This window comes from Geotrypetes seraphini, chromosome 8 (assembly GCF_902459505.1).
Source record: "Geotrypetes seraphini chromosome 8, aGeoSer1.1, whole genome shotgun sequence".
Lineage (NCBI taxonomy): Eukaryota > Metazoa > Chordata > Amphibia > Gymnophiona > Dermophiidae > Geotrypetes > Geotrypetes seraphini.
Window position 1 is genome coordinate 67,509,648 of NC_047091.1, and position 26,607 is coordinate 67,536,254.

Genomic DNA, 26,607 nt, shown 5'->3' on the forward strand with positions numbered 1-26,607 from the left:
CACCGTGTCATTCTCTAGCTTAAATCTTATTATTTTATTTTTTTTTAAACTACCTACTTAAAGAGTATTTTTAATTTCAAAGCGTTCACTTCCTTTAAAGACAGCTTTAGCTTGTGTTCTGATAAAGTTAAACCTATCCTTTTGTGTTTCCCTTTTTTTTCTAACCCAACAGTGTAACTTTATATTATTCCTTACCCCTCATGTATGTTTTATATAAAATGTAATGAGTAATTTGTCTATATTTGTTATATTTTAGCCTCTTGTATACTTTTATTTTGTTAATGTACATCGCCTAGAAATTTTGTAATAGGCGATTCATCAAATATTCAATAAACTTGAAACTTGAAACCTTATTCACCATTGTTTCAAACAATTTACAAAAGATAGGGGTACTTAACTTCAATAGATTCTATTTTTAGAACAAGCCTCAAACGTATAAATATGGGAGATTAGAACTCCCCCCTTCTCTATCCCTGTCACTGTCTGGAACATCACCCCCTCCCTTCTCTCTTTTTCCTCTGGACTTTTTCTTTGTCCTCAAAATACCTATTCAGAAAGCTGTCTTTTATCTCTCATTCACAAGAGCACAGAAGCAGTCTCTGAATCCACTCTGTATTTGTAAAGCTTATGTCTATTTTTGTCTGTCCATTTGTAACCCAGTAAAGCTTATGTATCTTTCTAAAGATTGCCTTTCTGTAATATTAAACCTATTTCTACATTATACTTTTTATGTAATCACTTCTGGCTGTGCTTGTCATTTGATTTCACTTCCTAATGAGAATCTTCTACGAGGGTATTGAACCTGGGACCTGGCGGATTGTAAGGCCGCTTCAACATTACCCCTCCAAAACCTTACATTTGGGGGGCCATCCAGTGCAAATCTGGCATGAATCAGCCTGAGGGTTCCATCTCTAAAGATTTTAATCAAAAATGAGGTGTTTTTGAGGCAGATAGATGCTTTTAAAATCAGATTTAAAAATTCACAATGGCCGTCTTGGCAGCATAAAAATGGCCCAGGAGAGCTACATAAAAGTATAAAAAAAATGTTGGAAAGGTGGTTTTGGAAATAGGGGACCCAAATCCAAGCCCCAATAACCCCTAAAATGAAATTACAGATACCCCAATGTCTCCCATAGATAATAATATGAAGTACTCACAGTTCTGCAGGTATAGTGCTTGTTTCAGCTGAGACAGCAGTTGAAAGATGGTGAAGACTCCTGCCTCAGACAAGCATGTAAAAATAATCCCAGATGCTTGATTCTCTGGGCTGCCAGGCAGACTTTGTTAAAGCCTGAGACCTCCAAACCCCCACAGGTCCTCACGTATCTTCAGGGATGGGGTGGGGGAATGCATCCGGCAACCAATTAAGTCCTCAGGACCGACACGGATGCCACAAAGCCTGCACTCAATCTCAGGTAACGACCAGGAGTGAGCTTTGCTACCAGGGGAATTGTACCCAAACCGCAAAAGTGTTAGTGCAGGCTGGCTAGGTAGGTGCCCTGAAACAGGATTGCCCTGAAACAGGATTGCCCTTCCAGCTATAGCCGTCTGATAAAGTCAGTCTGGGGAAACTGGGGATCTCTGTAGCACCAATTTCTGAAAATGAGACCAAAAAGCTGGAAAATAACAAACCGAGCACAGTAGATCAGAAAGACACCTTCAACTTGTGTGTAGAAGGAGAAACTGGGGAGCAGAGCACAGTGCAGAGATAGGGGAGGCAGAGTCAAAAAATGCAGGTGACTCCTACACAAACTCGTGAGTAGAGAACTAGCCCACTGGTTTAAGACTCATATGCCTTTTGCACTAAAATATTCAGATAATTTGTGCAGTGTCCCTCACTCCACCTTCTGTCAGGCAGGTAAAAGTTTGTCAGCTCAATACTATACTTATAGCAGCTGAAAATCCATAGATAAAGAAGCTATATGTTCATCCATCCTGATGCATTCAAACTATACACTTCCTGCTACCTAAAAAAATTTTTTTGCAGTTGTCTCAGTTATAAAAAGAAACAAAATGTCTTTAGTTACTGTTATAATTTATTATCTACCCTTTAATTTTTGTAATATATCACTAACTACACTTACCTGTGCAGGCAATGAGACAGAAGCAAACTCCTCGATGCCAAAGTGTTCCTTCAGGGCACAACCAAGCTCTTCGATTTTACAGCTCAAAACTAGACAAGGTCCAGAAAAACACAAGCACTAAGTGATTACAGGGCATTGGCAGAAGTAGTACTCATTTATGGGGGATAGGGGAGATGCTAAATGATTTTTTAAGCTACTAACTCGTATGTTTGAATTTTTATACTCTGCATCTCTGAATATCTAGGCACCAGTATTTAAGCCCGTTACATTAATGGGTGCTAGAATAGATGTGTAGACTTTTAGCACAATGGGTCGCTGAGGCGTTTCTTTCTTTCTTACTTTATGTTTTTTATCTGTCCCTGCCCCCCTTTTTTTCTATCTCTGTCCCACTGTGTGTCTCTGTCTCTTCCCTGGCCCCCTGTCTTACTGTCTCTCTCCCTGGCTGTCTGTCAGTCTTTCTTTGTTTCTGTATCTTCTCCCTTCGCAAGTGTGGGGCAGTTGTAGGCACATGCATGCGCACTCCTTCCGGCCACGGACATACGGAACACGCAGGTAGGAGTGCGCATGCGCTGCTTAGGGTTTTATTATCTAGTCATTAAGCCCGTTACATTAACGGGTGGTAGAATATATGTCTATCTGTCTCCTTCCCTGCTGACTCTCTCTCTCTCCCTGGCCCCCTTTCTCTGTCTGTCTTTCTGTCCCTCTCCCTGCCCCTGTGTCTTTCTTTCTTTCTGTCTCCCTCCCTCGCGCTGTCTGTCTGTCATTTTTCCCCATTTCCCTGTGCAGAAGCATTTCCATCCCACTTCCCTATGCAACAGCAACAGCATTTCCCTCCTATTCCCCCCCCTTTCCTGTGCAGAAGCAGCAGCGGTATTTCCCTTCCCTTCCAAGTCCCTGTATAGCAGTAGCAGCATTTTCCCCCACCCCCCTTTCCCTTCTCTTACCGCGATCTGGGCTGCTCCGTTCGGCACCTCCCCCTTCTTTTAGTGCCGTTGTTCTGCTCGATCTGGCCTGCTCCTGACCCTCCCACCGCCGACAAACCTCCGGGCTCCAGCCGCGTAGGAAGCACTTTAAATACGCTGCTTCGCGGCCTTCACCTGCCGATTTCCTCTCCCGCGTCTGTCTCCGATGATGTAATCAGAGACGCAGCAGAGGAAATCGGTAGTAGAAGGGCACGAAGCAGCGTGTTTATAGTGCTGCCTACGCCGCTGGAGCCGGGAGGTTTGTGGAGGGTCAAAGGGCGGAGCGCGGCTGCTCTCCACCACTCAGTTGCTGCCACTGCCCTATAGGGCCGCAAGTGTGGGGCAGTTGTAGTCGCACATGCGCACTTCTTCAGGCCACGGACATACGGAACACGCAAGTGGAAGTGCGCATGCGCGGCTTAGGGTTTTATTATAGAGATGCTACTGACCATCTAAGTTATCTGGATTACAATATTCAGTAGTACTATCAGGATAATTATCCAGCCAACTTAAGACAACTATTTTTCTGTCCTACACTATCTGGATAGCAATCCATGTAGAAGTATTGAAGACCATCGCTATTTGGATAACTCTCAGACCCACCACAACACTATATGGATAGTGCTGGGGTGGAATGCATTGATTCAATGGCACTATCTGGAAAACGCCACTGAAAATCGATGATCGACCTAACATTTACCTGGGTAGCAGGTGCTGCTACCCAGATAAGTATTTTGAAAATGAGGCTGACAGAATGTGTGTTCACAATCTACACTATATGAACAAAAATGGTGGTTAAAATAGCAGCTGCATTAGAAGTGAAAAATAGTCTTCCTTTTCCCTGGTGTAGTAAGACAGTCTCATCCCTTCTGCCTCATCATTTTTCCATTCAAACTAAGCTAGACATCACCTAAAGAAGCTGATTTACACAACAGTGCTTTTCAGAGCCCAAAACTAGTTATGTCTATTTTACCTTCCCTGATATCCAGCAGATTCTGGAACATGAATTTGTAAGACTTTGTTAATGGTTCCTCAGCAGACACAAATAGTTTCACATCAGCACTCTGGTTGCCACACCCACTCCAGGACGTGCCCTGCACCATGTTGAAGGATGTCACCACCTCCCCTCGATTAGAGCGCGAACTGAACTTCTGGGATGGAGTGGCGCTGCATGGGAAGACATGAGACCAGAATCATATGAAAGAACTGTACAGGGCAAAAACCCATGCAGCTAAAATGTTAGTGCTGCTGGCCACTTCTATGTCATGCACTGCATTTTTTAGTGGGATTCTGACCTCACAGTTTCTTCTTGTTGCTTTGGGTTTCCAGCTCAGATCTCAATCAGGGTAGGGATTCTAACACAGATTTCATTTGCAAATGTCTATACATTTCCTCCCCTCTTTTATAATAGTTCTTCTCCCTTTCCATCACAGAAATACCTAGTTTGCTTATTACAGGGACTAGGAACCAGGACCCTGCAATCTTGGGCACTAACTTTGGCCACTGTGTGTCACTCATCAGTAATATAGATCATGATTTCTTCCCACTACTCCACTTCCAGGAGTTGTGAATGCTGCCTCTTTGGGTTTTTGCCAGGTACTGGTGACCTGGATTGGCCACTGTGGAAAGAGTATACTAGGCTAGATGGACCACTGGTCTGACCCAGTAAGGCTATTCTTATGTTCAGTGCCCCTTTTAATATACTTTTGTATCATTATGCTTCAGGTGAGGTCTCTATTTCCTTTAATTTAATATTGTTCACTCAGTCCAATAAACAGGCTCACCAGATGCACCTATGTGTGGAGGAGGAAAAACCAAGAAAAAAAAATTCTGAACCAAATTTTTTTTCTTGGTTTTTCCTCCTCTACAGGTAGGTGCGTCTAATGGTCAAGTGCATCTTATGGAGCGAAAAATACGGTAAATATCTCTGTAGCAAAAATGCACAGGAGGTGGACTTCTTTCAATTGAAAAGAAGCCTTGGGAGAATGGGGTATAGGATGTAAAGGGATAGACTCAGGAGTAATCTAAGGAAATACTTCTTTATGGAAAGAGTGGAGGATTTATGGAAGTGCCTCCTGGTGGAGACAAGACTGTCTGAATTCTAGAAAGTGCTGAACAAGAACAAAAGATTTCTAAAAGAAGACGGGTTGTGTAGCTTAATAGTTTGCATATATTAACAGGCTATATTGCAATATTCTGTTGTGTTCTCTATTCCTTTCCTATAGTAAGAAAAGTTAGGTTTACAAAAAGAAAATTTCCAAAGTGTTCAATCTAAGCAGGCCCTGCAGTATAAGGATCAAATCTACTCTTCTGAACAAACAATTTGGCGGACTATAAGATATATTTAAAACTAGTCTTATAGCCCTTTACATTAACAGGTGCTAGAATATATGTGTGTGTGTGTCTGTCTTTATTTCTTTCTCTCTCTTTCTCTCCTTAGCCGCTTTCTGTATTTCTGTCTTTCTTTTTCCTCGGCTGTCCACCCATTCTCCCTTCCTTTTACCTTCCCTGTGTCCACCACCACCCCTTCACTGCTCCCCTTATCCAGCAGCAGCCCTTCTCCCTTTTTTTAATCTCCCCCTGTCCAGCAGCACTTCTTTCCTGTCCCCCTGTCCAGCAATAGGCCTCCCTTCCTTTTTCTTCCCCCATCTCTTTCCCTGTCCATCAGCACCTCTTTCCTGCTCCCCCGTCCAACAGTAGGCCTCCCTTCCTTTTTTTTCCCCCAGCACCTCTTTCCTGCTCCCCTGTCCAGCAGTAGGCCTCCCTTCCTTTTCTCCCCTCCGTCTCTTCCCCTGTCCAGCAGCACCCCTTACATCGCGTCTTCCCTCTGCCGACAGCCGCGGAGGCCTGCAGGTGCCGACAGCCGCCGCGGCCAAACAGCCTCCGCGCCGCCTGAAGCCGACAAAACCCTAAGTTGCGCATGCGCACTCCTACCTGCGGGGACCTACAGCGCACGGAAAATGGGAGCACGCAGATAAGAGTGCGCATGCGCGGCTTAGGGTTTTATTATATTAGATGTAAAAGATTATACTCTTACTTCTTAATCATAATAAAGTACAAAGCGGAATATTATGAGAATGAACATATAGCAAAAACCTAACTATAAACCAGTTCTTAAGCAGCATCTCGTATTCCATCCAAAACAGAATATTCTCCAAGAAAAAGAGACTTATGAATGTAAAGACCCATAAGATTTCCTTAAATCTGCCTTCTTCCATAATCATGTTTTCAGTTTACACATAAATCTATAATTATGGATTCCATTCAAGAACATTATTTTTTTTTTTTTTCAAACCTAGGAGCTTTAATAAATGGTAAAGCCGAATTCAGCTGTAGGTTTGATCACACTCTCAACTTGGGGTGCATTTTGAAATCTCTCTGGCTTCTAAGACTATCTCCATGAAAAAAAAAACCCAACCAAATTCAGTCCTGCAAGGACAGTCGGTGTAGAGATAGTTGTAGCAGAACTTTGAATAAGCTGAAAACTTGCTCAATATTTTGGGGGGATTATTATAATTCTTTATATGTGGGCTAACAGATAAAGTACTAATAAGCATAAAAGGTGAAATTTAGTCTTACCTGCTAATTTCCTTTCCTTTAGTTGGGCTGTACTATTATGAACAAGCAGGCACTGACCCTTTCTTCCAGCAGATGGAGGTAGAGAAACTGGTCTTTACCAAATGCATTACCTGTACAAAAGGGGTTGGTAATGACTGGAAAAATCATGTATGCCTCTGCCTTAGAGGTGAAAGGTCCCATAAAGCACACTTGTGCCCTTTCAACTGCTGAAGGTATGATGAATCTCATTTTAAATCTTTTTTTTGTTCCCCCACCCAAGTTTACAACAGCATTGGAGAGAGATTCCCAGGAGTCTTGAGAATAAACTTCTGAGGGAAGATCTCAGGGTGGTACAGAAAGGAAAGGAAATTAACAGGCAAGATTAAAAATTCACATTCCTTAATGTCTGGGCTGCACCATCCTAAACAAACAGTATGTACACAAGAAGACTGGGTGGGTAAGAGGGAGGGGCCACAAGGCCCCTGAATATGATCTCTACCAAACAGGCTCTGCAATTACATCCAGTCGATAATGCCTCCCAAAAGAATGAAATGACTATCACTTTACCGCCCAGTAAATATCTTCTGGAAAAACTGTACAGGCCTCGACCTTGGAGGGTGCCTGCAACTGAGTTGACCAAGCTCGTAATCCAGGAGGCACCTTCTTATTCCTGCAAATATAAGCAGCCACAATGGACACCTTGATCCAATGTGCAATTGAGCGCTTTGAATGCCACCTGGCCCCTACCAGGGTCAATGAAGAAAACAAAAATGATGCGAGAGCTGAAACTCAATTATATCTCATAAGTACCAGTGCAGAGCTTTACTGACATCAAACTTGTGCAGCTTCCTAGCAGAAGAGTCCTGCCTTCCATGAATGAAGGTAGACAAACCTTCTGGTTCACATGAAAAGCACAGTTACTGACCGTAACAGGTGTTATTCGGAGACAGCAGACAGATATTTTCATATATGGGTGACGTCATCCATGGAGTTTCATATATGGGTGACGTCATCCATGGAGACCAGTACAGACAACATGAAAAGTGTACTGTCACTTTAAGTTTTAAGAAACTTCGCAAGCACCTTCCTGCTCGATGCCCGCTCGTGATACCTCAGTTCCGTAAACAAGCTAAGAAGCCAACCAGGGGAGGTGGGTTGGTTGTAAGAATATCTGCCTGCTGTCTCTGAATAAAGCACAGTTACTTACCGTAACAGGTGTTATCCAGGGACAGCAGGCAGATATTCTTGACTGATGGGTGACGGCACCGACGGAGCCCCGGTACGGACAATTTTAGAGTGATTGCACTCTAAGAACTTAGAAAGTTCTGGTAGGCCGCACCGCGCACGCGCGAGTGCCTTCCCGCCCGACAGAGGCGCGCGGTCCCCAGTTATGATAAGCCAGCTAAGAAGCCAACCCGGGGAGGTGGGAGGGACGCAAGAATATCTGCCTGCTGTCCCTGGATAACACCTGTTACGGTAAGTAACTGTGCTTTATCCCAGGACAAGCAGGCAGCTATTCTTGACTGATGGGTGACCTCCAAGCTAACAAAAAGAGGGATGGAGGGAAGGTTGGCCATTATGAAAACAAATTTTGCAAAACAGATTGGCCGAAGTGTCCATCCCGTCTGGAAAATGTGTCCAGACAATAATGAGATGTAAAAGTATGAACTGAGGACCAAGTGGCAGCTTTGCAGATTTCCTCAATGGGCGTGGACCGGAGGAAAGCTACAGATGCTGCCATAGCTCGGACTTTATGGGCTGTGACAGAACCTTCCAGTGTCAGTCCGGTCTGAGCATAACAGAAAGAAATGCACGCTGCCAGCCAATTAGACAACGTACGTTTAGAAACAGGACGTCCCAATTTATTTGGATCAAAGGACAGAAAGAGTTGAGGGAACGATCTGTGGGGCTTAGTACGGTCTAAATAGTAAGCCAGAGCCCTCTTACAGTCCAAAGTATGTAGAGCCTGTTCACCAGAATGAGAGTGAGGTTTTGGAAAAAAGACAGGCAGAACTATGGATTGGTTGAGATGGAATTCAGAGACAACCTTCGGGAGAAACTTTGGATGAGTACGCAGAACCACCTTGTCATGATGAAAGACCGTGAAAGGTGGATCCGACACTAGTGCATGTAGCTCACTGACCCTCCTGGCAGAGGTTAGAGCAATAAGGAAAAGCACCTTCCAAGTGAGAAACTTGAAAGAAGCAGTAGCCAAGGGTTCAAAAGGAGGCTTCATTAAAGCGGAAAGAACTACATTAAGATCCCAGATAACAGGAGGGGCTTTAAGAGGTGGTTTCACATTAAAAAGACCCCGCATGGGACTTCCGGTGACGTCACCACCCTGAATGGCGGGTTAGAGCCGGAGCTCTGATCCTCGAGCGAACGTTCCCCCGATCAGGAGCAGGCAAGCCGCGGTAGCGAGCGGGGTACCCGGTGAGCAGTGCGAGTGCAGCGGAGCGGCTTCAGAATATGCCGTCTAAAAAGAAACCCGACGAAGGGAGACCGCACGAGAAGGCGCCAGAAAAGAGCGGCCTGCGCCAGTCGCGCGGAGCCTCGTGCGCGTCCCAGCGTGAGTCCGGGGAGAGCGGGTCCGATGAAGAGTCGGAGAGGGGGTCTTCTCCGAGACTGCGGAGAATGGATTCATCTTCCGCAGCTGTGACTAAAGCAGACCTCCAGCAATGGGTCTGCGACATTAAGCAGGAAGTTGCTGGAGTCAAAGGGAAAATCCGGGATGCAGTGAAAGAAATCAAGAGGGACATAGCCGACCTCATGGGGAGAGTGGAGGAGACTGAAAGGAGAATGGGGGAGCAGGAGGAGGTGGTACAAAATTTGAGTGGGGCATTTGAGGCAGCCCAAAAGGACTGGCAGGACTGTTACCACCGGGTGGAGGATTTGGAAAACCGGTCCCGCCGGAATAATGTCCGCATCCGCGGTGTACCAGAATCGGCGAATTATGCAGATGCGGTGAAGGTGGTGCAGGAGATATATCACTCTCTCTTCTCCCTAGCTGACGACGGCGGAGAGCCCAGTGGGGTCTTGAAAGTGGACCGGGCTCATCGCACACTGGGACCCAAGCGAGATGACTATCCAAGGGACATTATTGCATGTCTCCACAATTATGCAGACAAGGAGCGGATGGTGCGCAAGGCCCGTGATCTGGGGTCGTTTGAGTGGAAGACCCATAAAGTGGAGGTGTTTCAGGACCTTTCTGCTATTACTTTGCAACGCAGGAGAGAGTTTCGCCCGATCGTGATGATCCTGAAGCAGAACAACCTCAGATATAGATGGCTGTTCCCCTTTGGGCTCCTTCTCACTATTAATGGTGTCCATAAGAAAGTGACCACTGTAGCGGAGGCTGGCAAACTGTTGCGGAAGGAGGGGATCCTTACTGGAGAGGTCCTGATGTCGGACCGGCAAGGGACCCAGCAGTCAGAGAAATTTCGCTGGAGAGAGCGTGTGACCAGGTCCCGAAAGCCGGGTGCTGGTGGTCGAGCGGTGGAGGAACCATGTGGAAGAGGCGGAACGGGACCTTCCAATGGCACTGGCGAGTGAGCAGTGGCGAGTGAACAATGGCGGATCCTGCTTGGCTGCACTTGGACAATTGGGACTGTCAAGGCCTTGACTGGGCAGATGTGTGGCTGGGACTGTGTGGGGGGTTGGATGTGAGGGGTTTTCTTCAGGGGGTGAGTGTGAGAGGGTGCCTATGGGAGTGAGACTGAGGAACAATGCTTGTTAGGGGGATGAGGAGGGGAGGGGGAATGGATGAGGGGTTCATGAGCTGGGGGGGGGTCACCCGGAGTCATGGAAGGGCTGAGGAGCAGGTGGATATGGGTAGGGTTGGGAGGGGGGTGGGGCTGGTGGGGGGTGGGGATAGGGGGATGGGTAGGTGACAGCATGGGCTTTTGGATCTGGAGTGGGGGGAAGGGGAAGAGGGGTGCAGGGTGTGGGGTAGGATTCTTGGGTCATGGGACCTGATTCTTTGAGATTGGGCAGTTTCAATGTTAAGGGCCTCAATATGCCACGTAAACGCCAGCTTTTGTTGAAGGAGTTGAAAAGGCTGCGTATTGATATCAGCTTCATTCAGGAAACGCATTTTGTGCGTCCTGGGGAGAAGCTGGTACAATATAGAGAATATCCGGGAAGGGTCTGGGCCTCTAATAGGACAGAAAGGAAAAAGGCAGGGGTGGGCATTTTGTTTGCTAAACGTCTTAAGATCGTGCCTGAACGGGAATGGAGGGATGAGCGGGGGCGCTGGGTGATTTGGGTGGGGCAGATAAATGGGGAGGTAGTCACCCTGGTGAATTTATATGCCCCGAATTCTAAACAGGGTTCTTTTTTCGATGAGGTATTGGCCAAGGTACTGCAGGTTAAGAAGGGGTCGGTGATTGTGGGAGGGGATTTTAATTTAGTTATGAATCCCAGGTGGGACTCTACGGGGGTTGGAGGGGACCGGCTTAAGTCCGATAGGAAACGCCTTAGACATTTGGTTGACGTACTCAATATTGTAGATGGGTGGAGATCTCAGCATTGCCTGGATAAAGATTATACATACTACTCCCATGTTCATGGGGTCTATACTAGAATTGACATGCTATATCTGGATAAGGGATGGGGGGGTAGACTACTGGGGTCCTCCATTGGGGACATTGGCTGGTCAGATCATGCTCCCATTTGGATGGATGTGCGATGGGGAGCTTCGAGAGTAGGGGATCACTACTGGAGATTGAATGATAGTTTATTGAAAGATCCGCAGATGGTCCGCAAGGTGGAACAGGTTATTGAGGACTTTTTGGAGCATAATAATGTTGATTCCTACTCTCCGATAACAATATGGGAAAGTTTGAAGGCCGTACTGCGGGGGGAGCTTATTTCTATGGCCGCTCATAAAAAGAGGCTTCAATTGCAAAAGGAACGGAGTCTGAGAGAGACTTTACGTCAACTGGTAGATCAACATAAGAGGGGCCAGGGGGGAGCTCCCCTTGGGCTTCGGATAAGGGAAGTTCGGGCGGAATTGGGGAAGATGGAGGATGAGGAGATTCAATTCAATCTTGAACGTCTTCGTTTAAGGTTCTTTGAATCTGGTAATAGAGCGGGGAAATTGCTGGCTCATCGTCTGCGCCTGCAGCAGACGCAGTCTAATATTATGGCTATTAAGGATGGCTCGGGACAAACATTGACAGCTGAGGGGGCTATTCATGCACGATTTCGTGAATTCTATCAGCAGCTTTATACGCCAGAGAGGCAGGGGTCGGGGGAAGAAATTGGGAAGTATCTTCAGGATTTGGGCTTGGCATCCCTTACGGCCTGTGAAGCGCAGGGGCTGGATGAGGACATTACGCTGGAGGAGGTACATACTGTGATTAGACAATTGAGACCGGGGAAATCACCGGGCTTAGATGGGTTCACGGGGTTGTTTTACAAGAAGATGTCTACATTGGTGGCTCCATTGTTGGTGCGTTTATACAATAATCTGAGAGAGGGAGCCCAATTGCCCTTTTATATGCGGCTGGCTGGGATCACGATTTTACCAAAGCCAGGGAAGGATGCCACTCAGTGTGGGAGCTACAGGCCTATCTCACTGTAGGGTATTGATACCAAAATTCTGGCTCGAGTGCTGGCTGATCGTTTATCCCCTCACATGCCGACACTTGTTCACCCAGATCAGGTGGGATTCATAGGGGGAAGGCAGGCGGCAGATGGAATCCGCAAAGTCTTGAATTTGATTTGGCAGGCCCGACGCAGTGGAGGTCCTTGGGTAGCAGTGGCGGTGGATGCCGAGAAGGCCTTTGACCGCGTGGATTGGCGTTTTATGGAGGCAGTTCTTCACCATGTCGGTCTGGGGGCCAGATATGTGTCTTGGATTCTGTCTTTGTATAACGGACCTCTGGCGTGTGTGAAAATTAATGGGGTATACTCTGCTCCTTTTGAGCTCAGGCGGGGAACGAGACAGGGTTGTCCGCTCTCACCTTTGCTTTTTGCTTTGGTGATTGAGCCTCTTGCGCAAAAGATCCGACTAGCCTCTGGGGTGAAGGGCGTACGGGTTCATGGGGGTGAGCATAAATTGTCCTTATTTGCTGACGATATTTTAGCAATTGTGGAGGGCTCGGCGGAGTCCCTTAGATCCCTTCAGGATCTTATGACAGACTATGGGGCTTTATCAGGTTTTAAAGCCAATATGACAAAAACGGAGATACTTAATATATCGGTCCCGGTAGTGGATATTCCGTGTATTCAGAGGGTGGTGCCCTTTCGATGGGTTAAGGGCCCTATACGATATCTGGGTATTCAGTTGGGGGTGGATTGGACATCCCTATTTCAGCTTAACTATATTCCTTTGGTAGCATCCCTAGCTAGGGATATGGATCGGTGGGCCTCATTATATGTGTCTTGGATGGGGCGCATGGAGGTTATTAGGATGTTGGTACTGCCGAAGTTCTTGTATTTTTTTCAGGTTTTGCCTATTGAGGTCCCTAGACAGTATCTCCTCCGATGGCAGCGGAACCTTTTACGATTCGTGTGGGGAGGTAGACGACCCAGGGTGGCTCAATGGGCCATGTTCAAGTTTAAAGCGGAAGGGGGTCTGGGACTCCCCCATTTGGAGCATTACTACCGCGCGGCTCAACTCCGAGCGGGAGTGGAGTGGCATGCGCCATCTTTGAAGTTGTGGGTGCAGGTAGAGCAGGGAGTCTTGAGTGGCTCGGGTGGGGCTCGTACCCTAGGGTCGCTTATGTGGGGGGACTTGGGGGCACGGGAGTTGGGAAGCATTTCTAACCCGTTTACTAATTGGACGATGAGGGTGTGGAAGGGAGAGGCTGGCAAACTCTTGGGTCGTAGTAAGGGGTTGCATCATTTACCATTGTGCACTGCCTCTGATTTCGTACCGGGCAGAGATGGGGGGATATTTGTGCGGTGGGCAAGGAAAGGGTTGCAGTACTTTGGCCAATTTATAGAGGGAGAGTCCATTCGTGCTTTTCCAGAGATCCAAAAGCTTTATCAGCTTGATTCTAAGGACCTCTTCCCGTATCTACAAGTGAAAAGTTATTTGCAGAAGGCTAAAAGGGCAGATGTTGCAGCTTATAGCTGTTCTGACTTTGAGCAGCTTTTGGGGTCCCCAGTGCGTAGAGGTTGCATCTCGCTGCTGTATAAATGGGTGCACCAGGATAAGGGCCGGAAGCCTGCGTATTTACTGGCTTGGGAAGGGGACCTGGGGCAGGTGTTTGAGGCATCTCTGTGGGAAACTATTTCGTATAGGATACATCATTTAGCTGTAGCCCCTATGTTGGTGGAGAATGCGCTTAAAATGCTGGTGCGCTGGTATCTCACCCCAGTGACTCTGAGCAAGATGTCCGCTACGGGCACAGCCTTCTGTTGGAGGGGATGTGGGCAGCGGGGAACATTCTTCCATATGTGGTGGAGTTGCCCCTCCATTCAAGACTTCTGGAGCCAGGTGTTTAAGTATGTGGGGGCTCTCCTTCAAGTGCCTCTCGCGAAAAGAGCTGAGGTGGCCTTGTTGGGGTTTCCCTCTGGAGGGGTAGATGACACCCAGGATAGATTGGTGCGCTTGGCTTTTACAGCGGCTAGGCTGACTGTGGCTCAACACTGGCGCAGTACTGCTTCACCTACTTTGGCTCTGGTGCGAGAGAAATTGGGATGGGTGTGTGAGAAATATCGGCTCTCGGCCCTGTTGACTAGAAAATGGCAGCAATATCACGATATTTGGGGGAGATACCTGGCAATGGAAGGTTTGGGGATGAATAGTTCTGTTGTCAGCTGAGTTATTGGCTTCGGCCGGAGGGGTTTTGTGGGGGTGTGTCTTCTTGGGGTTCTTACTGGGGATCTGTGACCTAGGGTCCACTTCTTTTCTTTTCTGATTTTTCTACTTTTCCTCACGTTGGGGTGTAATTGTGCCTATTGGTGGTGTTCTTGGGTTTTTGGGGGGAGCAGGGGGCTGTCACTAGGGGGGGAGGGGGGGAGGGGGTGGGGGGGTGACATCAGGAGATTTGTTGATCTGCAGATTGCCTGCCTGTATTGTAGTTGGATATTCCTGATGTTTTGCTGTGATGTTTTTCTCTTGTCATAAATAAACAGTTACAAAAAAAAAAAAAAAAGACCCCGCATGAACCTGGACACCAAGGGATGAGCTGAGAGGAGTTTTCCATGGACTGGCTCATGAAAAGCTGCTATAGCACTAAGATGGACTCTGATTGAAGTGGACTTGAGGCCAGAGTCTGACAAAGAAAGGAGATAATCCAACAAGGTCTCCACTGCAAGGGAAGAGGGATCATAATGATGAAGAAGACACCATGAAGAAAACCGTGTCCACTTCTGATGGTAACATTGAAGAGTGGCCGGTTTCCTGGAGGCATCCAGAATTGAACGAACAGGCTGAGACAAGAGTGTATCATGAGAAGTCAGCCCGAGAGAAACCAAGCTGTCAGGTGCAGAGACTGTAGGTTGGGGTGTAGAAGAGTTTCCTGATGCTGAGTAAGCAGAGAAGGATACAGAGGCAGAAGAAAAGGTTCCCTGGAACTGAGTTGAAGTAGAAGGGAGAACCAATGTTGCCTGGGCCACCTCGGAGCAATCAAAATCATGGTTGCTTGATCCCTCTTGAGCTTGAATAAGGTTCTCAACATGAGAGGTAGAGGAGGGAAAGCGTACAGGAACAGATTGGACCAATCGAGGAGAAAAGCATCCGCTGCCAGACGGTGAGGTGAGTAGAGTCTGGAGCAGAATAGGGGCAGCTGATGATTGTGAGGAGCTGCAAAGAGGTCTATCTGAGGAGTGCCCCATTGAGCGAAGATGGATTGTAGAGTTACTGGATCGATTGTCCATTCGTGAGGTTGGAGAACTCTGCTGAGCTTGTCCGCTAAGGAATTCTCCTCTCCCTGAATGTAAATAGCTTTCAGGAATAGATGGTGATTTATGGCCCAAGTCCAGATCTTTTGGGCTTCCTGGCATAAGAGGCGGGAGCCCGTCCCACCCTGTTTGTTGATGTAGTACATCGCAACTTGATTGTCTGTGCATAACAGGACAACTTGAGGAAAGAGAAGATGCTGGAAGGCCTTGAGGGCATAAAACATCGCTCTGAGTTCCAGGAAATTGATGTGACGCTTCTTTTCCTGGGCAGTCCAAAGACCTTGCGTTTGGAACTCGTTCAAATGAGCTCCCCATGCATAAGGGGATGCATCGGTGGTGATGACTAGTTGATGAGGAGGTTGATGGAACAGAAGACCTCTGGATAGATTTGAGGATACCAACCACCATTGTAGAGACTGACGAAGAGATGATGTCACAGATATGTGACGTGAGCAAGGATCCGTCGCTTGGGACCACTGTGTAGCTAGTGTCCATTGAGGAATGCGCAGGTGAAGACGTGCTAGGGGTGTGACATGAACTGTGGAGGCCATGTGACCCAAGAGAATCATCATTTGCTTTGCTGTGATGGAACATTGTGGAAGCACCTGCTGACATAGAGATTGAAGCGTTTGAAGACGGTTGGACGGCAAGAACGCTCTCATGAGGATTGTGTCCAAGACAGCTCCTATGAATTGAAGTCTCTGAGTGGGGATGAGATGAGATTTGGGTAGATTGATCTCGAACCCCAGAAGTTGAAGAAACCTGATGGTTTGGTTGGTGGCCAGGAGAACAGTCTGAGATGTATTGGCCTTTATCAACCAATCGTCCAGGTAAGGAAAGACCTGAAGGTGGTAAGATCGTAGGAAGGCAGCTACCACAATCAGACATTTGGTGAATACTCTCGGAGAGGAGGCAAGACCGAAGGGTAGCACCTTGTATTGGTAATGACAACGATTGATCATGAAGCGTAGGTATTGTCTGGAGGCCAGATTGACCGGTATATGAGTGTATGCTTCTTTGAGATCGAGAGAACATAGCCAATCGCCTTGATTTAGAAGAGGATAAAGAGTGGCTAGAGAGAGCATTTTGAACTTTTCTTTGACTAAACATTTGTTGAGATCGCGGAGATCTAGAATGGGTCTGAGATCTCCTGTTTTTTTGGGGACTAAAAAGTAACGGGAGTAGAATCCCTGTCCCTTTTGATCTAGAGGAACCTCCCCTATGGCGTTCAAAAGGAGAAGGGATTGAACCTCCTGGAGAAGAAGGAAAGACTGAGTGTTGACTTGGAGGAGGTAGAGTCTGAAAGTTGAGAGAGTAGCCGTGGTGGATGATGTTCAGAACCCACTGATCTGATGTGATAAGTTCCCAACGGCTTATGAAATAAGAAAGGCGTCCTCCTATAGGCTGTGGAAGTTGAGTAGGAGGGAGAAGATTGGCTATGTTCTGGAGAACCAAGTCAAAAGGGTTGGGTAGACTTTTGTGCAGGGGTAGGTTTTACCTGCTGTTGTTGCTGAGGTTGTCTAGCAGCTGGACGCTGTTGCCTCTGACGCCTAGGTTGTTGTGCAGTTTGAGGCAGAGGACGCGCCACAAATCTACGTTGGTAGGTTGATTGTGGACGAAAGGGCCTGGTTGGTGGAGGCTTCTTAGGTTTAAGAAGCGTGTCCCATCTGGTCTCATGAGCCGATAATTTCTGAGTAGTGGAGTCCATGGAATCTCCAAACAGCTCATCCCCTAAGCAAGGTGTATTGGCTAGCCTATCCTGGTGATTAACGTCCAGTTCTGAAACACGAAGCCAGGCTAGCCTTCGCATGGCCACTGACATGGCTGTGGCTCTGGAGGTCAGCTCGAAAGTATCATAGATGGATCTTACCATGAATTTTCGAAGCTGTAAAAGAGATGAACAAGTGTGGTGAAAAGCAGACTTTTTCCGATCAGGAAGATATTTCTCAAAAGCAGTGAGATTTTGTATTAGGTGCTTAAGATAAAAAGAGAAATGGAATGCATAATTTCCTGATCGATTTGCTAACATAGCATTTTGGTATAGCCTTTTACCAAATTTGTCCATAGATTTGCCCTCTCTGCCAGGAGGGACTGAGGCATATACACTAGCCCCTTTGGACTTTTTCAAAGTGGACTCAACTAAAAGGGACTCATGAGGTAGTTGGGGCTTGTCAAAACCAGGGATAGGAATGACTTTATACAAGGAATCCAACTTTCTAGGAGCTCCAGGAATAGTTAAAGGAGATTCCAGATTCTTATAAAATGTCTCTCTCAATATATCATGGAGAGGTAATTTAAGGTATTCCTTTGGAGGCTGGTCAAAGTCCAAGGCATCAAGGAAAGCCTTGGATTTCTTTGACTCAGCCTCCAAAGGAATGGAGAGAGAATCACACATTTCCTTCAAAAATGAAGAAAAGGAAGACACTTCTGGTTTAGAGGAGGCTCCTAAAACAGACGGGTCCTCATCACCAGAAGAGCATTCTCCCTCCGAAAGAATGGGATCCTCCGAGTCACCCCATAAGTCAGGGTCTCGAACCTGAAAACTCCGGTCTCGAGACTCTGGAGTGGAAGGCTCTAAATGCCGGGACTTGCGAAGAGACTTCCCCGACCTGCCTGATTCGGTACCGGGAGATGCAGCAGTGCGCACCGGAGCTGAAGTTTGTACAGCTTGATGGTGAGCTCTCGGCTCCGGCGCCAGAATCAGCATGGAGACCGAGGAAACCGATTGTACCGGTACCGATAGAGTGGACGTCGATAAAATAGGACGGTCCACTATCGGTACCGGTGGCTCAGACCGGACTGGTACCGGTAAATTCGATGCCAGGGCTGGAGGTAGGAGGTGCTGTAGCTGTTCTTTAAGTTGTGCCTTCAGAACAGCAGCTATACGCTCCTCAAGGGAAGGCACCGGTACCATCTTTTTCTTTAATGGTACCTGCGGTGCCGCTCTACGCTCCGAGGATGAGGATCCCGATGTCGAGGGGCTCACCTCTATTGGAGCGGAGCGCTTCCGTGGGCGCCTCGAGGTCGGCAGAATTGGACTCGCTGCCATCGAGACCGGAGGACGCTCCAACGGGGAAGGCTTCTTAGCCGGCTTACCTGGAGTCGACACCGCCGCGGTATCGCGTGGTGTCGATGATGTGGGTGCCGACTGCGCCGGTGCCGATGTCGGTGCCGGTGTAGAATCAGACATTTCGGCACCAAACAATAATTTTTGTTGAATCTCTCGATTTTTAAGAGTTCTCTTTTTTAAAGTTGCACAGCGGGTGCAGGTTGACGCTCGATGGTCGGGACCAAGACACTGGAGGCACCAATTATGAGGATCAGTTAGTGAAATTGGTCGTGCACACTGCTGGCACTTTTTGAAGCCGGATTGGAGGGGCATGAATGTAAAGACGGCTTCAGCCAAATCGAAGGCCGAGGCCTCGATGGTGGCTAAAGGCCCCGCCGGGGCAAGGCCGAAAAACAGGCAAAAAAACAAAATGTTTTTTTTTTTTTTAAAGAAAGAAAATAAAGAAAAAAGGAAAGGAAATAAGATTTCCTCAAAAAGTTTACGCGAGCGGGAAGTCACAAAAAATCCTCTCACAACAGCCGTTGAGAGAGACGCGTCTTCTTAGCTCCGCGGAAACTAAGAAACTGGGGACCGCGCGCCTCTGTCGGGCGGGAAGGCACTCGCGCGTGCGCGGCCTACCAGAACTTTCTAAGTTCTTAGAGTGCAATCACTCTAAAATTGTCCGTACCGGGGCTCCGTCGGTGCCGTCACCCATCAGTCAAGAATAGCTGCCTGCTTGTCCTGGGATAACACCTGTTACGGTAAGTAACTGTGTTTTATCCTAGGACAAGCAGGCAGCATATTCTCACATATGGGACTCTGTAACTTATTGGAATGGGATGGAAGGAGAGAGGGCCAAAGAAGTAAAGAAATTTTGTATAAAACTACTTGGCCGAAGCGACCCTCCCTTATGGAAAAGATTCTAAACAGGAGAAGTGCCTAAAAAAGTAGACTGAGGACCAAGTAGCTGCATTGCAGAATGTATCTACAGGAGAGGAACGTAAGAATGCAACTGAAGCCAGAATGGCTGAGAGCTTATGTGATATCAGTGATGCCCCAAGATACAGTATAGCCCAAACATGGCAAAAGAGATATATTGTAAGGTATGAGGAAATAAATCTCCAGGGATAGACAAAACTAACCCCTGAGAAACAAAGGGGATGAGCCGGTGAGAAGGTTCTGTACAGCGTAGTTGCTTGTAAGAGAAAACCAAAGTTCATTTGCAGTCCAAGGTATGAAGAGCCATTTCTCCAGGATGAGAATAAGGCTTAAAAAAGAAATATAGAAGCACAATGATGAGATGTATATGATATCTCCTGACCTCTGTTGTCCAGAGGAAAAGGAGGGATACAGAGAAACTACTGTATCATGGTATAAAACTATACAAGGCTCAAAAGAAGGGAGCAACAGTGTAGAGAGAACAAGTTGAGGATCTCAAACCACTAAAGACCAGTGGAGGTCGACAAGAGCTGAAATCAGAGGATGATCAGTTTGTTTACCTGAACATGGAAAATACTCATAACCCGAAGGCAAACTCTGACTAAAGTGAAGCCAAGAGCTGAGTAGGAGAGGGGTAGAAAATATTCCTAGAAAGCAGATATGAAGTAGGTTAAAGGCTTGATAATATAAAGAGCCTAGAACAGTGAAAACCATCTCTTCCCACTCCTCATACGGTTGCTGCAAGAAGGTTGTCTGGACGCTGCTAAAAAAGTCTGGAAGGATGAGGAAAAACCCAGCATCTGCTGAGGTCACCTCGAAAGGCACTAAAAGGTGAAAACAGACTTCCAACTCCTGAGAGAAAGCTTTTGACCATGGCTAGAAGAAAAAGATAAGGGACTACAAGAAGCCCGGAGGTCAATTCCTGCCGAAGATGAACTAGCAAATTGAGAAAGAGAGGAACTGGAGGAAATGCACAGAGGGATTGGTACGTTCCATCCAGAAGAAAGGCCGCCATTACTAGACAATGAGAAGATTGTCTAGAACAAAATGGTAATTTGTGATTGAAATATGTATGTCGAATACTTTCCTAGGGCAAAATATTCTCAGTCCATTGATAGAGAGCCCAAGAACTAGAATCTCTAGCTGAGGTATATAGTACAGTACAATGTGAGTGACTCAGCAAGAAGGAGAAGTTGAGATGAAGTGCGCCCAAGCACAGAAATTATTTGTGTGTGTAAAGCAAAACCAAAAGAAATGTAAGAGACCTGTATGGAAAACCCAGTAGGAATAGGGTGTAATGCGCATACTGACTCTAGAATGTATAAGCGTGTAATTGTAGACTTTATAGAAGAGACTGCCAGTCTAGAAATTATGACTGAGAAACTGGAGCAAAGGAAAAAATATTCGAAAGAATGTAGTGGCCTCCTCTTCCCCTTCAGCCACTCCTAAACCTCCGGGCGTTTTAGGATCATAAGGAGATGGAGTAAATAGTTCTGTGAAGAATGTTCCTTAGAGAACAGGTGTAGGGGAAATAGTTGAAGTAAATGGATGCCTTCTGACAGGTTCTGTATAAACATTGATGGTACAATGGAAGGCATGTTGGGAGAGAAAAACTGGTTGATCCTGCTTTTAAATTAAAACAGTGCAAAGTTCTGATATGGCGGGAATCTAACTTACAGGCTCTACACCCCTGTTAGAAACCATAAATGTCTCAAAGTATCCAAGCAACATGGAAAAAAATCACTGTACAGGTTCTATACCTCATAGTGGAATCCTGAACAGTTGCAGTCTGAGCGATGCATACTGAAATAGATTTGAAGAAATCCAACTTTACAGACCCTACATCCCTGTTAGATTCCCCTCTTAGTGGAATGGAGTCTAGGCAATAGGGGAAAAACCACCTTACAGGCTCTATACCCATGGTGGATTTTCCACAATGCAAGTCTGCTCAGTGAAGTTTATAGGAAACGAAGTAGAAAACTGCTGAAAATTAAACTTGAAATGGAGTCCATGTCATGGACAACTGAGGGATTTTTTTTTTTTTTTAGGCAGGCATGCTAAAAAGATAAATCTTCCCCAAGGACTGTGAGAAGTCATAGGTCAGCTGATATGAGAGACCAACATTGATAATATAATGACAGCAAGCTCCGATTGAGTTGGAAGAACTGGGCAGAGTTGGACAACTTCTCCTGTTGAATTGCCTCTGAATCAGTTGAAAACAATTGGCAAATTTGCTGCTATTGTTGTGGCTGCCCAGAAACCGAAGGAGTATGCCTCCGATGTGAAGGAGGTTGTTTAGTAGATCTCCTTGAAGAAAAAGACTTAGATTGTGCTCTATTTAAAGTATTCCAAGTGTGCTCATGTTGAGCTAAATTTTTGTGCTGCAACCTCGATGGGCTCGCCAAAAAGCTCCTTCTCTAGGCATGAATATTGGCCAATCTAATTTGAAGATTGAGGTTTATATCAGAAAGTCTGAGCCAAGCTAGGCATCTCATAGCTACTGACATAGCAGACACTCTGGAAGACAGTTGAAATGCATCTTGGAAGATACGTCGCTATCTGGGACAGAGTATGAATAGTCCGCAGAAATTCCAGAAAATGCTCTGAAGGAATGTATTGCTCGAAATTGGTCAACCATTGTTGAAGATACAAAGACAAATAGAACATGTAATTAAGGATTCTGCTCAACAGTATAGAGTTCTGAAAAGGATTTGTTTAAACAGTTCATGCAATGTCAATTTGAAGAGATCTTTGGAAGGTCCACGAAAGTTCAATATATTTTGGAATTCAGCATTAAATGAGACATCAGTCTCCAATGAAAGAGATAAATCTTTGCAAAATTGGTTAATATAAGTGGCAAAGGAGAATTCTTCAGGAGAAGATCTTCTTTTGGGGATAGCTGCATCAACAGATTCAAGTTCAGAGAGGGAAAATCCACACTCCGAGTCAGACTTCGAATCCGAGAACACTTCTGGGAAAAAATGTCTAGAAGTCCTGCGACATTTTCGGTACCGGTCCGATGAAGATGTGGATCGATGAAGTTCCTGATACCTCTTCGAAAGAGGAAGTTGAGTAAAAGAGGAACGCCAATATCTTGGTCTGGAACGCCTCACAGAAGAAGAGGACTTAAAAGAGGACTTATGGCCTGAAGTAGAAGCTCTAAGTCTCGAAGAGGAGCATTGTTGAGAAGTAGAACTTCGATGTGAAGAAACATGCCTGGAGGAAGATTGGCGCCGAGACATAGAACCATGACGCCTCATAGAAGATCCTTGAGCAGTATTTCGATGCTCAAATGGATCGGTGGTATGGGTACCTTGATGCCTCGTACTGGTATGATCAGGTTGGGCCAGTACCAAGGGAGTTGAGTGTAGGAGATGCATGCAATGCGACCTACAAACAGTGGCAATCTCTCTGTGAAAAAATTCATCGAGTTTCTCTCAAAAAGAGTGCACCAGTAGCGATTGCTCAATAGAAGGTACCATCGGTGCAGCAGGTTGTTTCGGTATGAAGACAGAAGACACACCCCATACTGGAGAAACACCCCATATTGGAGAAACAACCTGCAGCTCAGCAAAACGATGATGACGTCTTTTGGCCTTCATCAAAAGACTCGATGCTGTCGAGGCCTGTGATACCTGCTGAGCAGCATGCACCAGTACTGAAGGCTCACCAGCCGGTACTATCGGTACAGCTGGCTCTCTTGGAGATGGTGATCTCGATGAGGATGCACACCTAGGAGAGACAACCAGCAGATCCTTAGATCGATGGCATTGATGCGTGGTCTCCATCAAGAGACTCGATGCTGTAGAGACCTGCGACGCTTGCTGGAAAGAGGATGGTTCAGAAACTGGCTTCCCTGATGCTAGATTTCCCGATATCGATGTAGGAGTTTTCAAAGGCGACAGCTCCAAAGTTTTCCCGATGTCCATAGCAAAGTTGAATAGTTTCTCCCATTGAATACGATGGGCTTTAATGGAACGCTTTTGCAAGGTGGAACACTTAACACACGATTCAATTTGGTGATCAGTGCCCAAACATTGAAGACATTGAATGTGGTTCGGTTATGGATATTGGCCTCTGGCACCTGCAGCATTTTTTAAACCCCATTGTTGGTTTCGACGTGGAAAAATTTCATCAGCAAGATTGAGCTCAATGGAACCTCAAGGTCGAAGCCCGAGATTGAGCAAAAGAAAAATAAATATATATAATGTACATATTTTTAACTATACAAACAAATATCATGGGACCATGGGTCCGGATTTTACAATAATAAAATTTGGTAACCCTACTTGTGGGCCTTATCAAGATAGAAATCTCCTCCTTAAATGCTGGCTTTCTAAGACCAAACCATAACCCAGAAGGGATCCAGAATCTCCACGTTCAATGAACCCTGCCTGAGCATTCCCTGACTCTAGGGAAGCAAAATGGATCATCTACCGAAAGATGAACCAGATCCAAGTACCACAGTTTTCAAGGCCAATTTGGGGCCACCAGAAGCAACAGAAAGAGATAACACGCTATCCTGCATAGTACTCAGCCTATAAAGGCCAGGGCAGAAAGACATGAAATGGATCCTCTCTAGGTTACTGTTGAACCAGTGCATCTATCCTTTATGAGGTTGTCTCTTTTCGATGACTGAAGAAGTACTCTGCCTTGGCACTGTTGCTCAAGGCCATAAGGTCGAAAGCTAGCTGCCTCCATGGTCCAAAATAAGCTGAAAGGCTGCCTGCTCCAGCTTCCACTCTCCCAGATCCAGAAGGCATTAACTAAATAAGTCTGTTTAAATGTTGTTGTTTTTTACAAGGCCACCATAGTTTGTTGATATAGACCACCGTTGTAGCTCTGTCATCACTACTTGGACCACTCTCTCCTGAATCAGAGGCAGGAACTCCATCAGAACTCACCTGATCACCTGGGGCCTCCAGGCAGTTGATAGACCAAAAGGCCTCCACAGAGAGGCCAACATCTCCGCACCACTTTTCCAAAACAGTGTGCAGCTCAGCTGAGGAGACTTACATTTGTGGTGATCACCACCCCAATCCAGTAAATCTTATGGGACTCTCTGGAGATGACTGGGATTGTCTCACCAGTCCAGAGAGCTCTGCAGCTGGAAGATGTGGTAGCCACCTATCTGAAGGGAGTTCATTTGAACCAAGGCACCATCTCCAGGGTCACCGCCATGGGGCCCAAGAGCTGAAGATTATCCCAGACCCTGGAAGTCCTGAGGCTGCACTTCTATGCCTGGAGTTTCACCATGCACTTCTCCAAAAGGATAGCTGCTCTCGCATAATGATGAAACAGACTGCCAGATACTCCAGATGACTCTTCGTACAGTTCACCATTCAACCTAGGCACTCCAAAAGTAAAATGACCTGAGCAGTAGCACTCACATAATTCTCCACCAAGTGGACACAGATCAGTCAATTGTCTAGGTAAGGATGGACCTGAATGCCCTGATGGCGCAGATGGGCCACCACAACCACCATCACCTTGGAGAAGGTGAAGGAAACAATAGCCAGCCTAAAGGACAGGGCCCAAAACTGAAGAGAGCATCCCAATAGATAAGAACAGAAAGAGTGCTTGATTGGAATTGGGGGCAGAGCACATGGAAGAAAGTGCAAGTGGGAAAGGATAGGAACCCACATCCTTCTGTGGCAGGGCCCTGTGGAACTGAGCCATATGCAATGAGTTGGGGCAGTGGTGTAGGACTCTATACTCAACCAGATCCAGCCTGTGCATTTGGGAACCTGGGAGCCAGCCCTTGGGCTCAATCAAAAATTGTGTAGCACCCACTTGCACTGCTGGGAGCTATGTCAGGGACCAGGAGCACCAGCCTGAAAAATCTACCATCTGCTGGAAGAGAAATACTAGATTTTTCTAGGCAGCAGTAGCCCTCCTTATATTAGCGATGCCACAGGAAAAGTTCAGTTTCTCAATTCCATCAACTGGCAGAGATGGTACAGCCCAGAAAATAAGGAATACGTAATTGTTCCTTATATAGGAACCCAACTGTCTCAGGTTACAACATGCCAATAGATTGCAAAATATTCCCCTTCCCCCCTGTGGAAGTTCTTCTGGTATCAAGACTAGAAGGCTGATTTAGTTCTTTTCAGTAGCCAAAATACTGATACCGGTTTTACCTGGGGAACCGTGTGTGAGCTTGCATTTTTCTGTTCACAGTGAATCCTAAAGTTCTGAAACTCGGACAAGAGGGTGCCTGTTAACAATTCTTTTGATGAGGACACCAATTCCTTCAGAGTTCACCCTCACCACATTTAGAGCCCTGGAAGTTCCAGGAAGGGGGCGGGGGCACAGGCAGACAGCATAGTGTAGTATCTCATTCAAGACCACCACTTTTACCTTTTGTCCCAAATCTGCCCCAAGTCTGACTGGCTGGCTGATCTGCCTAGCTTCACAGAAAAGCATAATCACAAAATTAAACCTTCAGAGCAACACCACAGTTTATAAATATTTTACCATATTTACTGACAAGATAGTAAATGTAATACTTTTTAACAAGTCACCAGCAGGGCTTCTTCATTCTACTTCAAGCCACAGGCCATACATTTGCACCTATCAGTAGAAAGTTTGAACAAGATCACGTAATTCAGGCCATAAAATACCTCGGTGAGAAACTGGATGGGGAAAATAATATGTGTGGACTCCGGGAAATAGATAGGACCCTCTTTGATTGGGGATTCTCAGGTGTGCTCAGACTTCGCTTCTGGGAACTCTAGGGCACATTAAAACAGAAATAGAAATTAGAATTTGCACTGATTGACGACAGTCCTTTCCATTTTCCTTCCCTAGAAGGCCTCTACTAAAGAGAGAGAAAAAACTGTTCAGCCTGAGAAGACTTAAAGAAAAAGTTTAGAATTACTGAAGATATTCTAATTAGAGAATGACGTGAGGAAAAGCACAGTTACTTACCGTATAGCACAGTTACTTACCGTAACAGTTGTTATCCAGGGACAGCAGGCAGCTATTTTCACATGTGAGTGGCGTCATTCATGGAGCCCGGATGCAGACAGCCTCGCAAGCAGACTTGCTTGTAGAAACGTAGAAGTTTCGAGTCTGCCGCACTGCGCATGCACGTATGTCTTCCCGCCCAGCACAGGGCGAGTCTCCTCAGTTCAGATAGCTAGCAGAGAAGCCAACC

At 46.4% G+C, this 26,607-nt stretch overlaps 1 protein-coding gene across 4 annotated transcripts in view; it reads right to left on the bottom strand.

The window, feature by feature from the left end:
• The window catches only part of POLA2 (DNA polymerase alpha 2, accessory subunit), a 154,848-nt gene that overhangs the window by 73,718 nt on the left and 54,523 nt on the right, over positions 1 to 26,607 (bottom strand). For all 4 annotated transcript variants that reach the window (XM_033956268.1, XM_033956270.1, XM_033956266.1 and 1 more), the window contains exons 5-7: positions 26,072 to 26,181; positions 4,020 to 4,213; positions 2,085 to 2,173 (exon numbers count right to left, since the gene is read on the bottom strand). In XM_033956268.1, the coding sequence (XP_033812159.1) occupies positions 2,085 to 2,173; positions 4,020 to 4,213; positions 26,072 to 26,181 (393 nt within the window). The remainder of the gene's footprint in view (positions 1 to 2,084; positions 2,174 to 4,019; positions 4,214 to 26,071; positions 26,182 to 26,607) is intronic.